A 19,980-nucleotide genomic window follows, 5' to 3' on the forward strand; every position below is an offset into this window, starting at 1 on the left:
CACTGCTTGTAAAACTCCTGGAGACGCTGCCTCCAACATCTTCCAGGCTGTGGAAACTCCAGCTCTTTGTTCATTACCCCTACAGTAAAAACAAAACACTGGCGATGTGCAATTTAAGCAGTATATCTGCCACCTTTGAGCCATCCGGACACAAAACATATTAAGGCAGGCTTGATATTTCGCAGCATCTTGATATTTCTTATCAAGATGCTGCGTGGAAACAAGTCTCGGAAGGATAATGAATTAGTTCCCCTGAGATTAGATACCACACTTCCTTTTCCTCCTCCTGCATAATAATCACACATGATGGAGCCAGAGAGGAGTTTTTACATTATTACCAGCTGGCCCTCCTGAGATTTTGTGTGTAACATGCTAGACTGACAAAGAATGAAGTGCATGTCATACACTGAATGAAAAGCTCTCCACTTACTCCCTCGGAGCAAGAATTTAGTGGGGGAAATGGCTCTATGGAGGACTTTTTTTTTTTAAGACTCATTACTCTTAAGAACAGTTAAAATGAAGCAACACACAATGAAAGATCCCCCCCCCCCGTGTACTGTCTACATGAAAACGCAGGTCATTAGGGAGCTGTGGAGCCTGGAGTTTGCCAGCAGCTTTGATCCCGTGCAAATGAGCAAGACGAAACACTCACGCAGACCGCAGAGGAACCGTAACTGCCTTGCAGCCGCGGGATCACCAGGAGGGGGTTAAACACAGCAGCTCGCCTACGAGGCCAGACAGAAACGGGGTCTGCTGTACAGAGCAGGGGGCAAAGGCACTGCCCTCTCGATACTTGTAACAAAAGGCACCCCCTCATTATCTCCCAGAGGCCTGCTTCCGCTCGGCTGAATACCCGCACTGTACCACACAGCACAAACCTTGTTCGGCGGGTTGTGCAGAAAAGTGCCTTTCTAATAATAAATGCCACAATACTAACGCAGCCATCGCAGAACAGATGCGGCGTTTACACACAAACACGATCACAGCTGAAACACGGAGCAGCTGCTGGAAAAAACGCCGAGACGATTGCGTTCAGACAAAAAAGGGCGCTGCTTAGAAGCGATCTCCAGGCGGCGCGCACCTACAGAAGCGTACAGGACGGGCCGGCGACGGGGGTCGTCTCGAGCTGCGATTTACGTCCGCAGCTTTTGTGTTGCTGCCTAGTCCCTGAAACCCTGAAGCCTGAGGCAGCCAACCATCTCAAGGCCAGGAGCTGGGCTGGGCACTGTTCCGCTCTGATTAAGGCACAAACACATTGGTGACTGTCCTCCGGACAGCTTTACACCGGCAACCAAGCCGACACGACCCGCCTTTTTTTAAAAAAAAAAAAGTCATATTGGCCGTTTTTTTTTTTTACTTCCCGTTTCCACTGCACAATGAAATTCTTCAATGGCTCGTGGAGCTGAGATGAAACTGAAAGGCTGTACAGTGGTACAGTGACTTTTCATCTGACATAAAAAAAGAAAGAACAGTCTCAGCCCTACTCTGCATGTCACCACTGTGCATAACTGCCATGTTTCATGCAACAAAGGACTCCTTTCTTAACCCTTTTTGAAACTGCAGATCATTTCTAGGAAAACAGATCATTTCAGTTGGAAGCGGCACAGATTTTGATCGGCTTTTAACCGCTGATCCAACGGGATTAGCACTAAGCCCGCCGCACTGATCATTTCTGGGGGCAGTACAAGATCAAATTTCAAAACAGGGATAACTTGCAATGTTATGAGCTCTCTTAGTATTGAGGATACTTAAAAACGTGTCCAATTCACCTTTATCTATACCTGGAAACATGCAAAAATGTTTTTTTTTCAGTACATGGGAGTTTGCATCACATAAATCAGAGCATGGAGCATCCAGCGTGGATTTAAACTCATACCAACTCTGTTATATTACTTTAGACATTATTAATTAGTCATCGGTCAGGAGGCTCGTAAGTGGGACACTTCTTTTGAAGTGTCCTCAGCGTGGAACTTGTTATAGGTCTCTCTTGACAAGCCTCCAGCAGAGGAAACTACAAGTCATAATGTCACTGCGGACGCTGGATGAAGAGATGCCTTGTTTCAGAGAAGACGCCTGAATTATCTGACAGTAACTGCAACATTACTTTCACATTTGTACAGAACAGCCAGATGGAAACACTTCTCCCCCCTCAATCTGTAAAATGTACCTAAAGCCAGGGTACAGCGTGTATAAACCTCTTTCTATACAGTCACTTCAGTCTGCAGGCTGGAATCAGAAAAGCTAAGACCCACAACAACAACAACAACAACAACAAATTCAGCGCAGTTAGCAAAGAGGTTCAGACAGAAGCATATGAGTGTGTAAGACTTATTACTAAAAGGACCCAGGTGGCTTGGGGTCAACCCTATTTTTGTAATCCCACTGAGTGTGAAATCCTAACTCATATTTCACAATAAGAGGATTGCTGAGTAGCAATACCTAGGTGTCTTGTGGCTTTCAGAGATATACAGCACATACCTTCAAAACTGGATTAATGTATATTCTCAACGTTAGACTGTAACGGATAAGCATACAACAACAAAAACACGTTCGCCTCTGACAAATACTGTATATAAAGATCTGCTCTCGGGTATGAACAACGGTGTGTGGGAAGAAAAAAACCCACCATCAGCACACGAACCAGCCCAGTCAGAGAACACGGTTCAAATACTGACGAGTCACGGAAAAACGAGACTTGTGAGTGTTGCTAATTGGCGTTCATTAGCTTTCCGAAGGAGATCTCGCATTGTCCTCTAGACCACTTAAAATCGGTTGTGAGCAATAATTAATGCCAAAACAACTGCCAGCGTACACAACAGTAAACTACACAACCGTACAGAAGCAACATTTCAATCAAGAGATTTAAGAGCGTGAATTTATTTGCCGGCATTTTACTATCTTCTGAAATGCTCTTTTAAAAAGGAGATTAAATGGGCGGTAAAGGGACTTGGAGGTAAATTCAAAAAATGAACTCGGCAGAAGGGGGCAAGGAAGGTCGGGAAGCGGACAATAAAACGCTGAGTCGACAACGTGATGATCGACTGACTCCACAGAGATATGGATTTGACACCGAAACACTGCTTCTCGGAGGGGAGTATTTCACCTGAATCATGAGGGTCGTTTATTGTTCTGAAATGTAAGGTTACAGCAGTGTACAGCTTTATAAATACACTTCTTATCGATACAGTGGTACCTTCATACGCTTGCATATTCAGTGGCTAAGTGAGGGAACCAGTTGTTTCTCAGCGGGCAAAACTTTTCCATTTCCCAGTCATTTCTACGGACAACTGCGCTGATAACATTCAAATTCAGAACCGTCAGTTTTAGGTTTATAGCCATTTAAAGCAGTTATGCATTTTAGCGTCACATGTTGAAACGCATCAGACCCCAAAGAACACAGTAAAAAGTCTGTTACTCCATATTGTGCTAAATACCTTTAAGGTCAGAAAGAACGCCGCATTTAGCTTAACAGTTATCTGCTTGGAGTAATGCCAACTATTTTAATTCCCTTATCAGACACTACTTGATAACGGCTACTCTACTTAGCACGGAAGGTTAGTTCCCTAGTAAATTCCATCTCTAAAGGTACATCTTTTTCTTTTCTTTTGAGTGGAACATGATCACAGGTATCATTTCCTGCGTGTGCGGATACACACCACCTCACAAGAGGCTTACAAATCCTTAACCCCCCGCCGCGCACGGCACACCGAAACGAGTCGTCAAATACCATGCCCTAAATGCATTTTGTGCGCTGCCACGCCGCGAAAAGAAAAGAAAAAAAAAGAACCAAAATGGACTTTTTTTTCCGACGTAAACATCAGCTGATGGGAGGAAAAAGGGAGAGAAACACCCGTCTCCAGCAGAAAAGGGAGGCGATCTCTCTCCCCCCCCCCGTGATCTCTGCTGTCAAGCAATCGCGGGCCAGCCTGCGCACATAACAGCATCAATGTTGCGATTTCGTGCTACAGACTACAGGAGGATACCATTTCCTCTCCACTTCACCGTTACCTACTCGCCTCCCGGCTGCATTCCTAGGAAACGGGAACATTTGCAAGTGTTAACGCACATCTTTAAAACCCCCCTCTGAGCCGAGCTGAGCCAGTCCCCTCTTCACGGTCCGCTTTCGTCGACCAAGTAAACACGCACCGAAGGAGCAGCAGCAGCAGCAGCAGCAGCAGCTACGTCCAGTGCGAACATGACAGACAAAAAAAAAACCAACTAGCTTGCGTCCAAGAAAACGCGATCGTCGGATGAAAATACAAGCACCGACGCCATCAGAGGCTTTGCCGGGGGGTGGGGGGGGGGGGAAGAGATCCGCACAGTCCCGCTGCAGCCATTTCAACATAAAAAAAACGAATAAATAAGCATTAGGCATGTTATGTAATCCTCCGCATTTCCCGACTCGACCGCAGCCCCGCTCCCAGCTGACCGCCCCGGGCTCGGAAGAGCACCAGCTTACCTGTAGGCGCGCTCCCCTCGCACCGTGTGCTTCCTGAAGGGGATGATGTTCGTGCCGTTGTCCTGGATGATGTCGTTGTTATTCTCTCCATTGGGGGACAGTGCTTGGGTGGGACCGGGCATTGGGGCTACCCCGAACTGAACAGAATCTCTGTTCCCTCTTGCGTGCGGAAAGGAGGCTGGTGTGCGAGTCGCCTCTGCTCGCTGCCTGCTTTCTCTCTCTCGCCCTCGCGCGCGCGCGCACGCACGCACGCTCACACACACACGGGCTGGCTCTCCTCTCCCGTGACGTCAGGCGCAGCCCCGGAGGAGCAAGAGCAGCGGCGGCGGCAGCAGCAGCAGCATCCTGGTCATGTGACGCCAGGAGCCACAGGCGAAGGGGGTGGGGTGGAAGTCGTCTTCGCTATGGTAACCGGCGACCTCCCCGGGGCCGCTGAACGCAACCCGAGGAGAACAGCAGCGACGCAGCCCCCCCCCCCACGTCTGTCCACCGTTATGTATCTCGCATAATGGCGTGGGGAGGCAGGTCTAATGGTATCTGCTTGTGCGGCAGCGTACACTACCCCCTCCTCCTCAGCACCACCTCCCCCCTCTCCACGCCGTTATCTGTCTCTTCCTTCTGGAAGACATCCTTTGCCTTTGTCACTTCCTTTTTGAAGGCTTGCCTCGGTTATGACCATTTTCAACCTGCCACTACTGATGCTGATAAACTGCGTTATTAAAAATACTGTTCATTACTTAACAGAATAGTACACTTCAGGTATAATAACAACATAAAATAATTTGTCAGAAAGCTTGGGCCTATTTCCTTCACTTGACGGTGTAGTTACTGTATAATGGATTCGTTCGCAAAGGATTACTGGTCTTTTGGCACTTAAAAACTGCTTAAACCAAAGACTATAGATTAACAAACAGCTAACGGAAATGTATACTCTTGTAGTTTCAAATGCCCAACCTCACAATGTTACACATATTGATAAACACTACAGCGTCCAGGAACGACGTTACTTAAAATGGTGGCACACCAAACAAGACACAAAATAGGCTACAGTATTTTAATCTTAAAAACCTGAAGCATTTTGCTGCTGAAACAACTTTAATTATATGCAGTCTCTGAAATGGCCTTTACAATTGATAGCACATAGGGAAATAAAAAAAACCAACAGGAAGTTGAACTTATATTACTATTTTTTTTCTTAATATGATTCAGAAAAAAATGCGCGAAACAGTATTTTACAATAATAATATAAATATTCAATCTAAAAAAAAACTTTATATTATTGGCCACATGGTATGTTTTGCCCGGTATATTGATAAACAGTAGACACGCAGCACGTCATCGGCCCTTTCAGTGCTGGGATGTACAGGATAAACTTTTCATCTTTTGCGCTTTGAGACAAAATACAGTTACAGTAAGGAGTTGCAACGGCTTGCTGGTAAAGACGAAAACGTAAAGAGAAATCCGATACACAACCGAGCCTATAGCTTAATGTATACAGACAAAAACTCACGGCCACTGCTTAGTACAGTTACAGTTCAAATGGCACCTCGGGTATCAACTGAGTCAGCATGCTCAAGATATTTTAGTGATGCGATTTCGCTATTTTAGCAACAAAGCGTTAACGAGGACACTGCATATGAAGCAACGCTTACGATGCATTTTTGCAATATATAACAATCTTTTTTCTTTAGGTCAAATGCAGTCAAATTATGAAAATAAATTCACACGGGACCTTAAGCTAGAATTTACTGGAACTGGAATTTATTGGTATTTGAATTTAACCCCCAACGTGTGTATTCAATGGTTTTGATGTACTTGTGTAGTCCTTGAGATTTACAGGAAACACATTTAACTATGTTTTCTATTATAGTCAGTACCTTCATTATTCCAATATTTTAGTCGTTTATAACATAGCTTTTCATATGGTTCCCACACTACCATGTTTTGCCACACAAATTTCACACTCTATTCAGTAGTAATTATGTCCACGGTATACCACTGCCAGTTTTTATAAGGTTTTCTAAAGGTGAGATGTTGTCCACTGCCACGGTGCACTCGTGAATCTTTTAAAAATACTATTACATAGACATCACCACGGAGCTGGAATATATAGGGCTTTACCCTTGCGATCCATCACACCTGTATATCTCCTAAAACTACATATTAGTTCCGACGTTTACGAGGGAAAAGGCTTATATTAATAACAGGAAAGCCTTTTTCAACAAGCTCACTGGCGCCATCGTGCGTTGAGAAAATTCCATGCACACAGAGTTCAATGAGCCACCACTGGGAGAGCCATGATTGTATATTCACCTCACTCAGATCATACCTAGCCCTTTTTAAACATAACATTTATGTTGTTATTGAACGTAAGGTGTAATCAATAATCTTTACCAAGAAGAGAAAACTGAAAACGGAAACATGGGACAAAACTCCAAACTGCACATTTCGAAACGAATACAATTTAACTTCTATATTCTTAAACATAACCCTTTTGTAGAAAAATGTCAGTTATTAAAAAGCACCATAAAACCTTGTAAATCTGCAATACAAACCCGTTTCCATAACAATTTAAAAAAAACAAAAACGCTACCAGAGTCTTCTCTGCCAAGACAAAACGAATACTTCAGTAGGACTGTTGAAGTACACGACGTTTGGAACATGAGCCAAAAACGGACGAAGCCGCTTCAAGAAAACGAAAATGGAGAGAAAAAGCAGGAATGTTCTCTCAGCGTTTTGTCACTTCAGTATGGAAAACCCCCGCCGACGCGGCCACCAACATCTCAGACTTTCTAAGTAAAAAAGATCTTTCATATCCCTCACTCACAGGGCCACGCTTTCTCGATTACATACCAGTTACTCTGAAAAGGCTCATTTCTTGCGGCAATACTCAAAATGTAACCTTCCCGACAAATTTCAGCTAAACCGCTACCAAAATTACATCGAGGTTCTCTAGATAATTAAACTGACTGGAAGGCAGTAGTGTTGTAATAGACCAGCCTGCCATTTTCATAGGTTAGAGTTAATATTTAATTCACAATTTCTTCATGTTACAAGTCAAGGAAAGTTTTAGTTTTTTTTTTTAAAAAAGCCGGTAGAACAAATTAACAACGCCGACAGCGTTGCAAGACTGATCATGCTTTTCATAGCTACGCAATCATCATTCTACCCTTTTGGACAGAATGATTGGGTTGTATTATAGAATGTCTTAACAATGATAAATAAAATACAGAATTTGTAGGTTTTGAAAAGTAGCCCTTGTCAAGTGCTTATTTACTCCGAATGGAGCTTCAGGGTAGTACACCGCATTCAGATTGAGACCAATTCTGCAAGCCCTGGTTCAATGGCTCACTAACATGTACTAATTAAGTAGGCATTTATTAAGCCTGTGGGCATCACGGTGGTGCTGTTGTTAGTATAGCAGCGCAGAGGGGCCTGGGTCCAATTCCATACCTGTGGTGCTATCTGTGTGAAGTTTGTACTGTATGCTCTTTCTGCATTTGTATGGGTTTCCTCCGGGTGCTCTGGTTTCCTCCCACAGTCCAAAGGCATAATGGCAGGTTTATTGGCTTCTAGGAAAATTGGCCCTGGTGTGAGTGTGTGTTCGTTTGTGTCTGTGTCCGTGTGTGCCCTCTGATGGACTGGTGTTCTGTCCAGTGTGTACCCTGCCTTGTGCCCTTTGCTTGGTATAGTGGTATATCCATGGTGTAGGCTCCACCTCTCCCGCAGCCCTGTATTGAATAAAGTGATTGATGGTTTATGCCTCAAAAACTGTTCATAAGGTGGAAATTTGGAAACTGAAAACAAAACCCCCATTACTTTGCATGTTATCCCTTCCAATCTGTTCCCCAGGTTTAGAAAATCAGCCAGCATCAATTGTTTTCATCCTAACAACGCCCTGAATTCTCAAAGTAAGGACATTATTGCTTTTTTCATGATAATTACCCTATTTACCCTGGTACAGTGGTTAAAGCAAAAAAAAAATTGTGAAGAACGTTTAAAAATGCAGTTGCACTGAGGTCCTGAGTTGTAGCTCAAATCTAACTGCGAATTAAGAACGGAATGAAAATGCACGCCTAAGAACGAAAATTCATAAACTCATTTAATTCAGAAATTAAAGGGCAGGTGTAAATGCAAGGTCTTTTGTGCTACTTTACCAGCATTGTAATAAATAATAATGCCACTTCCCTCATTTTGGCAGTAAACCGAAACACCTCTTACTGAAGTTCCAATGACATCAGAGAGTGCTAACCCATGACAGCTTTATGCCAATGAATATTAATTAGCATAACAATATGAAGAAATGCTGGATTGCCACAAACTGGGGTTACCGGTGATGTATATACAATTAGTAACTAGAGCTACTGTATTACTATAAAGCATAGGACATAGCATGGGATATAGTAACATATAACTGAACCTTATACTATATAGCATGAAAAAACGAGTATAGTGCTTCATCTACCTTAATATCTGGAATTCCAGGAAGTTATTAGATGAAGGTTACTATTTGTTTATTTTACCAGTTACGATAGTTATGAGCTCTACTGCAAAATCTACACTTCCAATTAAAATAAAACAGTCCTAGCGGACACAAAAGCACACAGCAGAAATTACCGTCGAGAGACCATGCTGACATTTGAGCCGGCGCTCCTGCGTTTTGATATTTTTCACAAATTCTATTAGATCTGAAAACTGGAGCTGGCAGCCTGCTTACAGCTGAAATCCAAACACATTTTGGCAGCGTTTTACAGAGTATATCACTTTGCGAGTCCAGTGCAGTTTCTCTCTCCATTTTCTAAGTGCTTTATCCAATGCAGGATCGCTGGGGAGCCAGAGCCTATCCTGGCAAGCAATGGGCACAAGGCAGGGTACACCCGGTGCAGTTTATATTTCCATTAATTTTATGGATCACAAAATTCCAAAGCTGCTTCACAACAGTTTCTCCCCGAACCCACCACTGCACACAGATCTGTAGCACAGGACCGGCAAGGAAGATGGCACCCCCTCTCTGTTCCATGACACAACGCAACAGCAGGGCGAACAAACTGAACCCCGAAGGCAGGGTTCTGACAAGACCTCCCTCGATCCATCTTGGCTTCTTTCTTTCGCTGAACACTGCAGAACGTAAGACCGCACACTTACCTTTTTCATGCAGTCCAGCCAAATACTGAATGTGTTGTCAGCAGTCCTTAGCTGATCTAAGAAAAGAAAAAGACAAACCTCAGCTGGATAAAAGGATACAATGACTCGAATCTGGGGATGCTAACTGGGAATAAGTGGTGCCCTTAGGAACAGTAGTTCTATTCAACAATGAACACAATAGCAATCTGTTGAGGGTGTGTTTGCGGCCAACAGATGTGACTCCCATGACTGCAGGATGAGGTGGTACCACAATGCGAGCATTGCAGTTGATTGTGTTGCTTTCAGTAGCTACTTTTCTGTCCCATTAAATCTGTTGAAGCAAAGTGGTCTCTACACACAGCGACATTCTAAAAGACAACCCTTTGTGTCGTTTCCTATCGCTTGTCAGCGGTTAAAATAATTATTTTTTTCCCCACCAAGAGTAATGCTAACAATCAGGCTCTTGAGTAAAGACAAATAACAGTTTACAAAGAATAATGGGACTTATTTAAATATCCTACTACCACTTTGGCCTTATTGTACTTACATAATTCTCTTGACTGAGGGTTGGTGTTCTACAATAGAGGACATGGATATAATTATACGTCACTTAATTTGCTAGGCGTAATGAAAAATTAGTCCTCTGTATTACAGAGAGTAGCTGGATTGCAAAAAGGTCAAATTGCTGTCTTCATCAAAACTTTGTCCCAGGCATATGAGCTCAGCCTGTAGCATAGCCACTCCTATTTGGCGGAAAATTAGCTACTGTACATCACCCAGCCCTCCTCTCCACTCAATGAATGGATATATTAGATTAGCCAATTAACGGACTATTCGAGATTGGGGGAGGAAACTGGTGAACCCTTACCACCAGGGAGATAATAAGTCAATTCTGCTGAGGTAGGTGCCCCAGGCAGCATACAACTGTGTCCACCCCTGCCTCAGACAAAAGAACCAATTTGACTAAAACAATAAAAAAATCAATACTCCTGCTGGGTTAAGATGCGTCAGCCTCAGTGTTGAAGTTGTCTCTAGCTTGAAAAAACAGGGACTTCAGCAGTGTTGAAGGACACAGTCGAGCAAGACAGAAATCACAAGCTTGGCACCTGAAGACTACCAAATTCTAGCAGGCTCTTTTTTAAAACTCACATGTGGATCGATACAATTAATTTGCAAAAGAAGGCACAGATCAAACAGCAACAAAATAACCTAAAAGAACAAAGTAGATCTAATGAAAAGAAGTGTGGTTGTGTTTCGCCTGCTTCTTAGGGAGGTTTCAGGCGCGATTTTTGTCTCTACTGGAATGAAAACACACAAAGATAATACACGTACAGTGGCAATCACTGATTACAGGATCAGCAGAGTACAACTGAGTTGGGTATCGGCAATATCAATCGCCAAGCCTCCTCCGTCGCTGCCCCTCCAGGTGTTACCACAGCTGTTCTGTCACATACTACCCCCTCCTAGAGTGGACGCATGGCCTAACCAGACCCGTGGAAGAGTCGGCAGAATGATTGCAGGGTAAGATACCAACAAGTGGTCAAGTGGTTGGAATCCTCTCTGTAATGGAGCCACTGTAGTGGGGTGTGATCTGTCAATGCAAATGGGGAACCCAGGAAACAGTAATGAGAGTGTTTCTTCAGCTCACAAGATGGGAAGTCACCTCTTTCAGGCAGTGGAGCACTTTAGCATTTATTTGCTTAGCACACGCATCTCCGTCTGTGGAATTGCGTGTTCCACCCCAGTAAACGAATGGGACCCAACGCAAGCACCCGAGTTTGACTTCAAAGTAAACAAGGAACGGAAAAACGAGAGCCAATCGCGACAGAGTTCCAGCAGAACTGGGTCTTAACTTCCTGTAAGGCAGCCTGACATTGCTCCATCGCCTGGGCCATATTCTGGAGTGCTCTCTTCATTCTGTTCAATCAAGGGAGGCGAAAGCCAAGGTGAGAGACACCCTGCCAATCCCAAGAAAGGTCTAGTCTGGCCTCCCATCAGGACTTGGGAAAAGGATGGCAGGCAATCCCTTGCCTTTGATCTTATTTTTTCGGGAATATGTCCTCTTCCTTTCCAAGAGGTCACCCAGATCTTTAGTTTCCTCTCGCACAGTCAAGCCCACCTTTGTGCAGGAAAAAGAGGATGGGCAAGATGTGCTTCAGGCGATGCCCACAGATGTTCACCTACAGTAAATAAGCACAGGTGTAACCTCTGCTGGGCCTCTGTCCTTTCTTAGGCTTTAAAATATAACACAGACTGAAACAGGGAGAAACATGGAAAAGGCCTGGAGAGGTGGAGAAGAGGACTGGGCCGCTCTGTTAAACCCAGTGTTGTGAACAAACAAGAGGATTCCAGCCGACCCAACAATTCATCCCCCTGGACTGTGGGGTGGCTGTCCAACTTTGACACAGGATTGAGTTCACTGAAATCAATACATCATCATCTGCTACTTGGTTACCAGGAGTACACAAGAGCCCTGACTTTTCAATTACTCTGTCCCTTGGCATTTCTCCGTCTCTGAAATGCCAATCTATTTCTGTCGTGATGGGCTAGCCGTTTAGGTTTCAACCATACCTGTGTGCCAGCAGCTGTGCCCATGCAGGGATCAATGGGATGGGTATGACCAGGAAGCTTTTTAAATCTACAACCTTAATGGGCTTTAAGCAGGTGTGACAGAGCATCCAGCACATACAGTACTATACTACAGCTGAAAGAGAAGCCGATTCCCCCCCCCCGACTCTTCCTTAGTTAAATCAAGGACTCTGTGAGGCTGTCTCCTGTACAGTATCTCCAAAAGAGAGATACCTGGCGATTCTCTAGTGTAGCAAACAATGGGGATTAATGTGCCCCAGTTGAAACAGCTGTTCTCACAAATTTGCAGACAATGCTTTAACAGGGTTTTTTTTAACTGCTTTACAAGATGTGTCAGAGGGTGGAACTTATTTTCAGCAACGTACAGACGCCCTGGAGGTCAAGAAAGGAGTACCATGATCTGCCGGGCTCTGGGATCCCCTCCCTTGTGAAAACGGTGTCTAACTCCATGGATACCCAACAAGACGACATGGTGTGAAGTGAAGTCACCTATGGGTCTCGTGTTGCGTAGTTAACGATGGCTAACACAATCAATGTCCCGAGTCTAAGTTGATGCCAAAGGCCGATATGCTCCAACGAAGCCTCTGTAAGAGGTAACAGCACTCACATTTAGCTTTGACACTTGGGACAGGTGGCACACCTCCTAGCAGTGTTAAGGACTGAAAGCCCACCAGGTGTGCAGACAGAACCCATCCAGATACAATCGGGTAGGAGGAGGAACACATTTGTATTCGATTTGCTCTCATGTCGGCAGTAACAGTGAGGGCAATTGTGCACTGTGAAATGGAGATTGGGGATAAAAAACTTGCTACCACAGAAACTGTAATTAATGGACAGACAGCAGACTGTTGGCAATGACTACTTGGGACTAGTCATAGAGAAAAACCTAGGATGGGACAAACGTGACATAATTTATAAAAACAAAAGGCTAATAGAGACTTTTTTTCTTAGGAAACTCAACTACTTCCAGGTAGAAATATATTAACTCTTTTCCACTGTAAAAATCAATAATTAAAACCGTTGTAATATATGGTCTCATTTTGTGGTTTGACATTAATTGTAATAGCTTGGGAAAATTCGTAAAGATAAGCAGCAAACTCAAGTGACTATACACTACAGCCATCTGGGAGACGCCTGTTCGTCACCAGGCATAATGTTAATAAACTCAGAGAACCTTTCATCCCCTCTGAAATCTCACTCTGTGCGTGTACGATCGCTCTCATAGCATGTAGAGCTGTTTTCCTGTATTCTTTGCCAGTGGTGTTTCTCTGTCCTTGTTCTTTCGTTGTATTGGACAGTGTCAACAATTTCCCTCAGGGGATAATAAAGCTTAAATTGAACTGAAACATACAGTAGGAAAGAAACTAAACCGCAAATACAAATGAAAGGATATTGTCAGAGTAGGAAATTCATCTGTGCAAAAAGGTAACCTACACTGTGACTTACTCCACTGCCATGAGTCAAAAACCATACTCAAACAAAAGACGCTGCCGTTGAGGATCCCCCAGTCCATACTATCCTGTATTTGTGCTCCTTCATCGAGAATGGTCAATTTACTTATGTTGATAAAGTAAAACAGAATCCAACAAGCGAGAGAACCAGCAGCAGAGAAAGAAATAAAATTTCTCACCAGTACCTCCACACAGACATTTCCGAATGGAAAAGGAATCGGAAACGGAATAAAAAGAGGACCCAATTTAAACAAGAACTTGCTCTAAAAGATTCTGCAAAATAAGAAATACATGTTTCGTGGGATATGGCAACCTAATTGTAGCGTTTTCATTTTTACTTGAAACTTTCCGCTTCAACAGCTGTAACCTCAGCAGGCACGACAGATAAGTCTATTTTGCCCAGGGCTGCACTTCTGGAGCTACATTTCGGGGGAAAAAAAGGCCTTGTTTGCCGATCCTATCATCTATCATGGCCTGCTCGTGGGAGGGATATGTTCTGATGCTTCTAGAGAGGTTCTTGGCAGCAGACTTACTGATCTCCAGGAGAAAAGCTCCTCCCCAAAGCCTTGTCGTTTCTCGTTACAATCGATATGGAATAAAGCGATATGCCACAGACATCTTAGCTCCTTTTCATGTTGTTGACGGGAGGAGCAGGCTAAATCAGGAATGACTTGCCCAGCGCGTTTATTTTTAACCCAGCTGCTGTGCGGTCTCCTCTAGCTCACACTGTCCCGTGACACGCCGTGGCCTCCAGAGTCAGGCGCGACAGCTCGTGAAAGGGAATCCTTGCCTGTGTGGACACAACACAAAACGTGGTGGAACTCCATGAAACAGCCACTGGAGAGGCTCCAGCGGGTCTCGGCTTACGCTGTCCTAGGGGTGCTGGCCGAATCGGCCTCACGCGGCCGGAAACGTGCGGAGGGATTCGATGGCGAGGACACCAGACACCAGCTGAGGAATGACGTGACGGATAGCTACCATTTAGGGCAGTGGCTCCCGGTTCTGGTGCTGGTGACCCACACATTCCCTTCCACCTCCATCTTCATTGAGTGATTGAAGCGTGACTTGATCCGAGAAGCTGCTTCGCTGGAACGTTTGCATTTTGCTTCTAGTCGCAAGGTTGGGATTTCATTTCACGGTTAAAGCTCCAACATGTCCCAAGAGCTGGGAGCAAACAGTTCACATTCATCTTAATAATATTAAGGGTTTGGTTGTGTAACAGGGCACAAAAAAAACAACAGGTGTGTGAGTCACCAGGACCAGGACTTATGAAGCCGTAAGAAAATGGATGGATGGATCTGGACTCAGAAACTCACAAGTATGATTATTAATCCGAAACCCTACAGTATAAAAACAACTAGAAGTGATGCAATTCTAAAAGAACAAAACTCCAACTTCCCCGAATAATTAAACATGTTTAGGAAGCTGTAGTTTCAGGAGGACACGGATAGCGTAGAAACTTGATATGAACTCTTTGGACAACAAATAGTGAACCTGAAATAAAAGTTCACAGAGCAGTAGCAAAGTCCTGAACCAGATAATGATTCAAGTTACAACAATTATTATGGGTTCAGAAGGCTGACATGATGCGTGATGTAATGACGAAATACATCTGAAAATACAACCTGAGACGTGGCTGTCGACAGAACAAATTAAGATGAAGGCAATGCCAACTCCGAGCACTTTTAAAATCTCAGTATTTTCACACCGATCATCGCCTAGCATGAGGCCATAATGAAGCAAACGGCAGAGAGAGCTCATTAAGAACATTAATCTTTTGATAAACCAGCCCTTGATTTGATCATTCTTCGGGGACTTTATTGTACTTACACTGCTCAGCAAAAGCCACATTCAGGTAGCTCCCTTTACTCTCACACACACTGTCACCATGGTATACTATAATCAGAAACTCTCGCGTGAAATCAAAGTGAACGTCTTGAAGCACATACTGTCCAGCTGAATCAAGGTGAGGTTCTGGAATGTATTTAGACTGATTTTATCCCCCAGAACTGAGATACTGCAGGCTAATGGCATTGAATACTGGTGATGGAGGTCAACTATGACTTCTAGTTTTTATTACAACTGAGTCTTCAATCAAACAGACTTCTCTCTTCTTGGCTACTAAGTCCTTCCCTTAAACTCTCCTGTTAGGGTGTAAGGAATTTAAACCACTTTAAAAAGTGAGTGTTAAATGCAGTGTCAATCCCACCTTTGTCTCGGCTAATAAGGGTTATTCAGAAAGCAATAAAGGAGTAACAACTTAATAGAGGACAGATCAAACAACAATATCGACACACACAAACACAACATAAACTGGAATGCTACGGGACCATTAATAGACAATATATGCTATCTGAATATTTGACCATGTTCAGAAGCAACAAAGAGAAACAGACCCTGAGGAAGTACAGGCTCAGTGACCACAATCTGGCCACAGAATCTGGCCATAGACAGATCTGGCTGCCCAGAGAAGACAGCCTGTCCTCCCACTACCAGCAGAGAGAAGCAGAGACAGAGGTGCAGTTTCTGCTGCACAGGGAGGAATGCTCTGGGATTAGATGAACATTCTTCCCAAAAATAACAATCCTAACCCCAGAATTAGAATAGCTCCCAATCCAGCTAGGAGAGGGGGTAGGGAACTCAACTGAGCTGGCAGCCCAGAACGTGATCATCTCCTGTCACAGCCTGAGGGACAGTGAGCCTGTCTCTCAATAATGTTCTGTGTGGTGCATGTGTATAGAAATGTCCTATGATGCGTTTGTGCTGTAAATGTCTGTAGATGTTGCGTTAACTGTACACGTCGGCAACACTGTATTTCATCGGTCATGAATCGAATTGAACCGATCTGAAAAGCACTCTGCATTTGCTAGATGTCCAGGGAACAAACCACCATCAGATGCGTATTTTTAAACCCAGGCTAGAGGGCAGAAACAGGCAAAACAGGTTAAATCGCTGGGTGCTCCCGAGTGACTCAACCACCGATGGCACCCGCCTGGGGCTCAGACGGAGCCAATTGGCCGGGCTGTTGCTAGGCAGCGCCTGTGCCATGTTGTCGCTAGCCGACGGGGACCAGTGCTCCTCAGGGGAAGGCAAGCGATTGGAGCGGCATCGGGGTAGGCTGGCAATTAGTCGGACTGGGCCGCTCTGGCTGTCCTGCGAAGAGCGACTCCCGTGACGGGTCAGGCACTCGCAGGCCTGCGGCTGAACGCTCCTCCAGTTCGGCTTTCCTGTTGGGGTCTGCGGAGTCTGCAGCACGTCAAACGGCGGAAAGACCCTACAGCGCTAGCGCGTACACGAGTCGTTGCCAGAGAACTGACTCTTAAAACAGTTTGGGAATCCAAATTAGATCGATATATGATTGAAAAAAAGGCCCACAAAAATCAACGTAGCACGCAGTTTGGTTAAAGGGCTCAAATAATCTAAGCAATAGACTGACATTCCTGGTGCTTGATTGTCAGGTTCCTGTTGGTTTTAGTGGCTAAAGATCAAGATCAAGAAGACCAGGAAAACGCATGTGATTTGACTTCCTATTCACTCAATTGGTTCAATTAAGTCATTAATGTCTGAAAATCAGAAACAAATGTGGTATTCAAGCACTAGTGTTGCCCAACCCTGATCTGAAGTGATTACGATCACCGCTCGAACAGAAATCAGAAGAGTCAGATCCTCCAGGAGTTCAACCACTTACTGCAGTGGTCGGATCTGTGAAAACTCAAACTTTCCCCTCGGGCATGCATAAAATAGAAAGAAGTTGTTCAGTTCTACAGGAAGATCTGGTTTTCTCAGAGATCCAATTTTGAAGGAGACAAGAAATGAATGTGTATTGTTGTCAATTTGAACTGAACCACTAAATGTTTGGTCCAAGTTTCCCTAGAAGAATTAAATGCTTAGAAATGTTCCAGACTCCCACAGTCCTCTGGGTAAAAAGAGTGCCTTCTGTTCTCACTCTTAAAGGCACATCCACAGAGTTTTCACTGCATCCACTTGTTAATAATTAACTGTTCACTCCAATCCACTGGGTTGACTGTATCAACCCCTTTGAAGATTTTAAATATTTATATCAGGTCTCTCCACTGGCTTCTCTATTCAAAACTATACAGGCTGTTCTTTTCTGGGCTGAATCCAGCGCAGCAATATCTTTTCAATAGCGCGGTGACTAAAACTGTACACAAAATTTGAAATGAGGCCTTACTACTGCGACACATTTTAACATACAATAACATTCCTTCACTTAAATTCTACTCTTTTAAATACAGGGAAAAGCATATTGGGACAGTGGAGTGAAATGCATCACTGTTGCTTTGTCCTGATGAGATCTGTATTTCAGATCAAAAGATTAATATGAGCCAAAAGCACCCGAATAGCAGCTGTGGTTTCTGTGTATTTTGCAGACATGTTTGGCCAAGTTAGAACAACATCATTTGTTGTGCTCAATTCTCCCCATTTCAGGTACGTGCACGGCAAGACTCAGGACATGTTCCATGTCTTTATCAACTGATGATTTTAGGTTGATCTATAAGCCTTACAGACGGGGGTTTTCCAGGCCCAGATTTGGCCACCCCTGCCCTAGAAAGTTTAAGAAAATCCCACAGGATCTCCAGGGCTGCCACTGCATGGAAGCACTACTGAACACGAGCTCATAAAGTCATAGAACATTAAGCATTAACACCAACCACTCCAGTTCCATTCCTTTGTGAGAATTAATAGCATTTTCCTTGGATGTGCTGAACTGTGGAGCTCTTTTTTAAAAAAAAAATAATTAGAAGTTTAAAAGCATCCAATGATGGGAGACCCTGGTCGGGTCCGCGGGTTTCCTGAACGACGTCACTGTCAGGACGGTAAGAATTTGCTCCGCCACCACACAGATCACCTCTTCCTCTCTCTCTTACCAGTCTAGCGATTAATCACTAGGAACTCAGCTCCATGATACCAAACTGCACACAGAATGGGACACTGATACTCATTTTAGTTTTACGATAAGGTGCTCAGTTAAACCTTTAATAGAGGTCTAGGAACACTGGTTATTTTAACTGGGAGATGGGAATTTGGGAACTTCGCACTACAGCAGGGATGAGCCACTCTAGTCCTAGAGAAGCAGAAATCCTACTACTTTTCAATGAGCAACAGATTCAAATCATCGAAAAAGGAGATCTGACTTCCAATTTAAATAGTTCATTTGTTGCGTTGTGATCATAACTGGCATGAAAACTTTGAAGACTGGTGTTTCCCCATTAAGAAGGAGATTAACCACAACAAAATTTATTTTGAACTAAACAGAATTTCAATGTGCAGGATTAAATGTAAAACCAAGTTCAACAACTTCCATTCTAACGTCAATGAAGACGTTAATTGCCAAATCTGAGATGTCTTGAATATCAATTCACCTCACCAACAGGCAGAGAAAAGAGTGAGTGTACTGTATGTTTTCTTCAGACTTCCTAAGGAGATCAATCAAGACAATTTTATTGATTTTGAAAGAGCCTTCCTTGACCTGACCTATGGTTAATCCTGTTGGGAAAACTCCATATTGCTTGAGGAGCAAACCAAAACAGCCTCTTTTATGGCCTTCCAGGGGATTTCCACTGATTGGTGCCATCATCATTTCACAGAGAAGAGCACCACGCTAAGAATATCCCCTCCAGTTTGGAAAACACAAGCATATGTAGCAGACATATCATCATAAAGAGTGGGCAGTTTTTTCTACACCCTTTTGAATTTTAAGACAATTTGAAAGACAAAAGAGCCGGGGGACTCGATAGATGCAGAAAAAATATAATTTACATACCTAACCGATTCAAGTTCTATTATTCCGTAAACATTGTACAGAATAGTGTAGCTAATAATACTTACGATATAGGTTCCTCACAGGGACCAAACGTCGGTAAGGGAGCGCCAGAGCCAGTCAGCTCTTGCCCAGTTAAAGAAGTGTTCAGTCCCTGTCGCTCCCTCATCGAGACGCAACGGGGACTGAACCCCAGAAATCTCTTCCGAGCTCGGAGAAAAGACACTGATTCTTCCTTTATGCTGTATAAAGCACTATACTTGAGTATTGATCATGTTGGGAAATAAAAGAGAAAGAATACACACACGTTGTGAACTAGGTCACAGCACATACAGGCAAGTGTATAAAGTTTCCGAGGCTGAGTGCCAACCGAAGTACCACCTTTTTGGTTGGTATGATTTAAAGAAACGTACGTAATTTTAGCCTCCAATGTACTGAAATACGTAAGATACGCACTAACCTCGGAACGCTTATTAAGTTATACCGGCATTAACAACATAACATAATTAAATGCTGTTAAATCGACGCAATTGTAGGGGAAATCAATTGCTTCAACGTCCTAACGCCCGCACCAC

General features: G+C 43.8%; 1 protein-coding gene across 5 annotated transcripts in view; it reads right to left on the reverse strand.

Annotated features, from left to right (window-relative positions):
• Positions 1-19,980, reverse strand: part of mapre2 (microtubule-associated protein, RP/EB family, member 2) — a 53,833-nt gene that overhangs the window by 32,247 nt on the left and 1,606 nt on the right. For 2 of the 5 annotated variants that reach the window (XM_088919300.1, XM_088919301.1), the window contains exon 2: positions 9,605-9,660. Coding sequence is in view for 1 of the 5 variants with exons in the window: in XM_088919299.1 (XP_088775425.1) it covers positions 4,460-4,581 (122 nt within the window). In the remaining 4 variants the exon portion in view is untranslated. Of the gene's footprint in view, positions 1-1,081; positions 1,102-4,459; positions 4,970-9,604; positions 9,661-19,473; positions 19,662-19,980 lie in introns of those variants that run through there. The other 3 variants (XM_088919302.1, XM_088919299.1, XM_088919304.1) reach the window with 3 other exon arrangements.

The sequence above is a fragment of the Atractosteus spatula genome, chromosome 6, assembly GCF_055471065.1.
Source record: "Atractosteus spatula isolate fAtrSpa1 chromosome 6, fAtrSpa1.hap1, whole genome shotgun sequence".
NCBI classification, from domain to species: Eukaryota; Metazoa; Chordata; class Actinopteri; order Semionotiformes; family Lepisosteidae; genus Atractosteus; species Atractosteus spatula.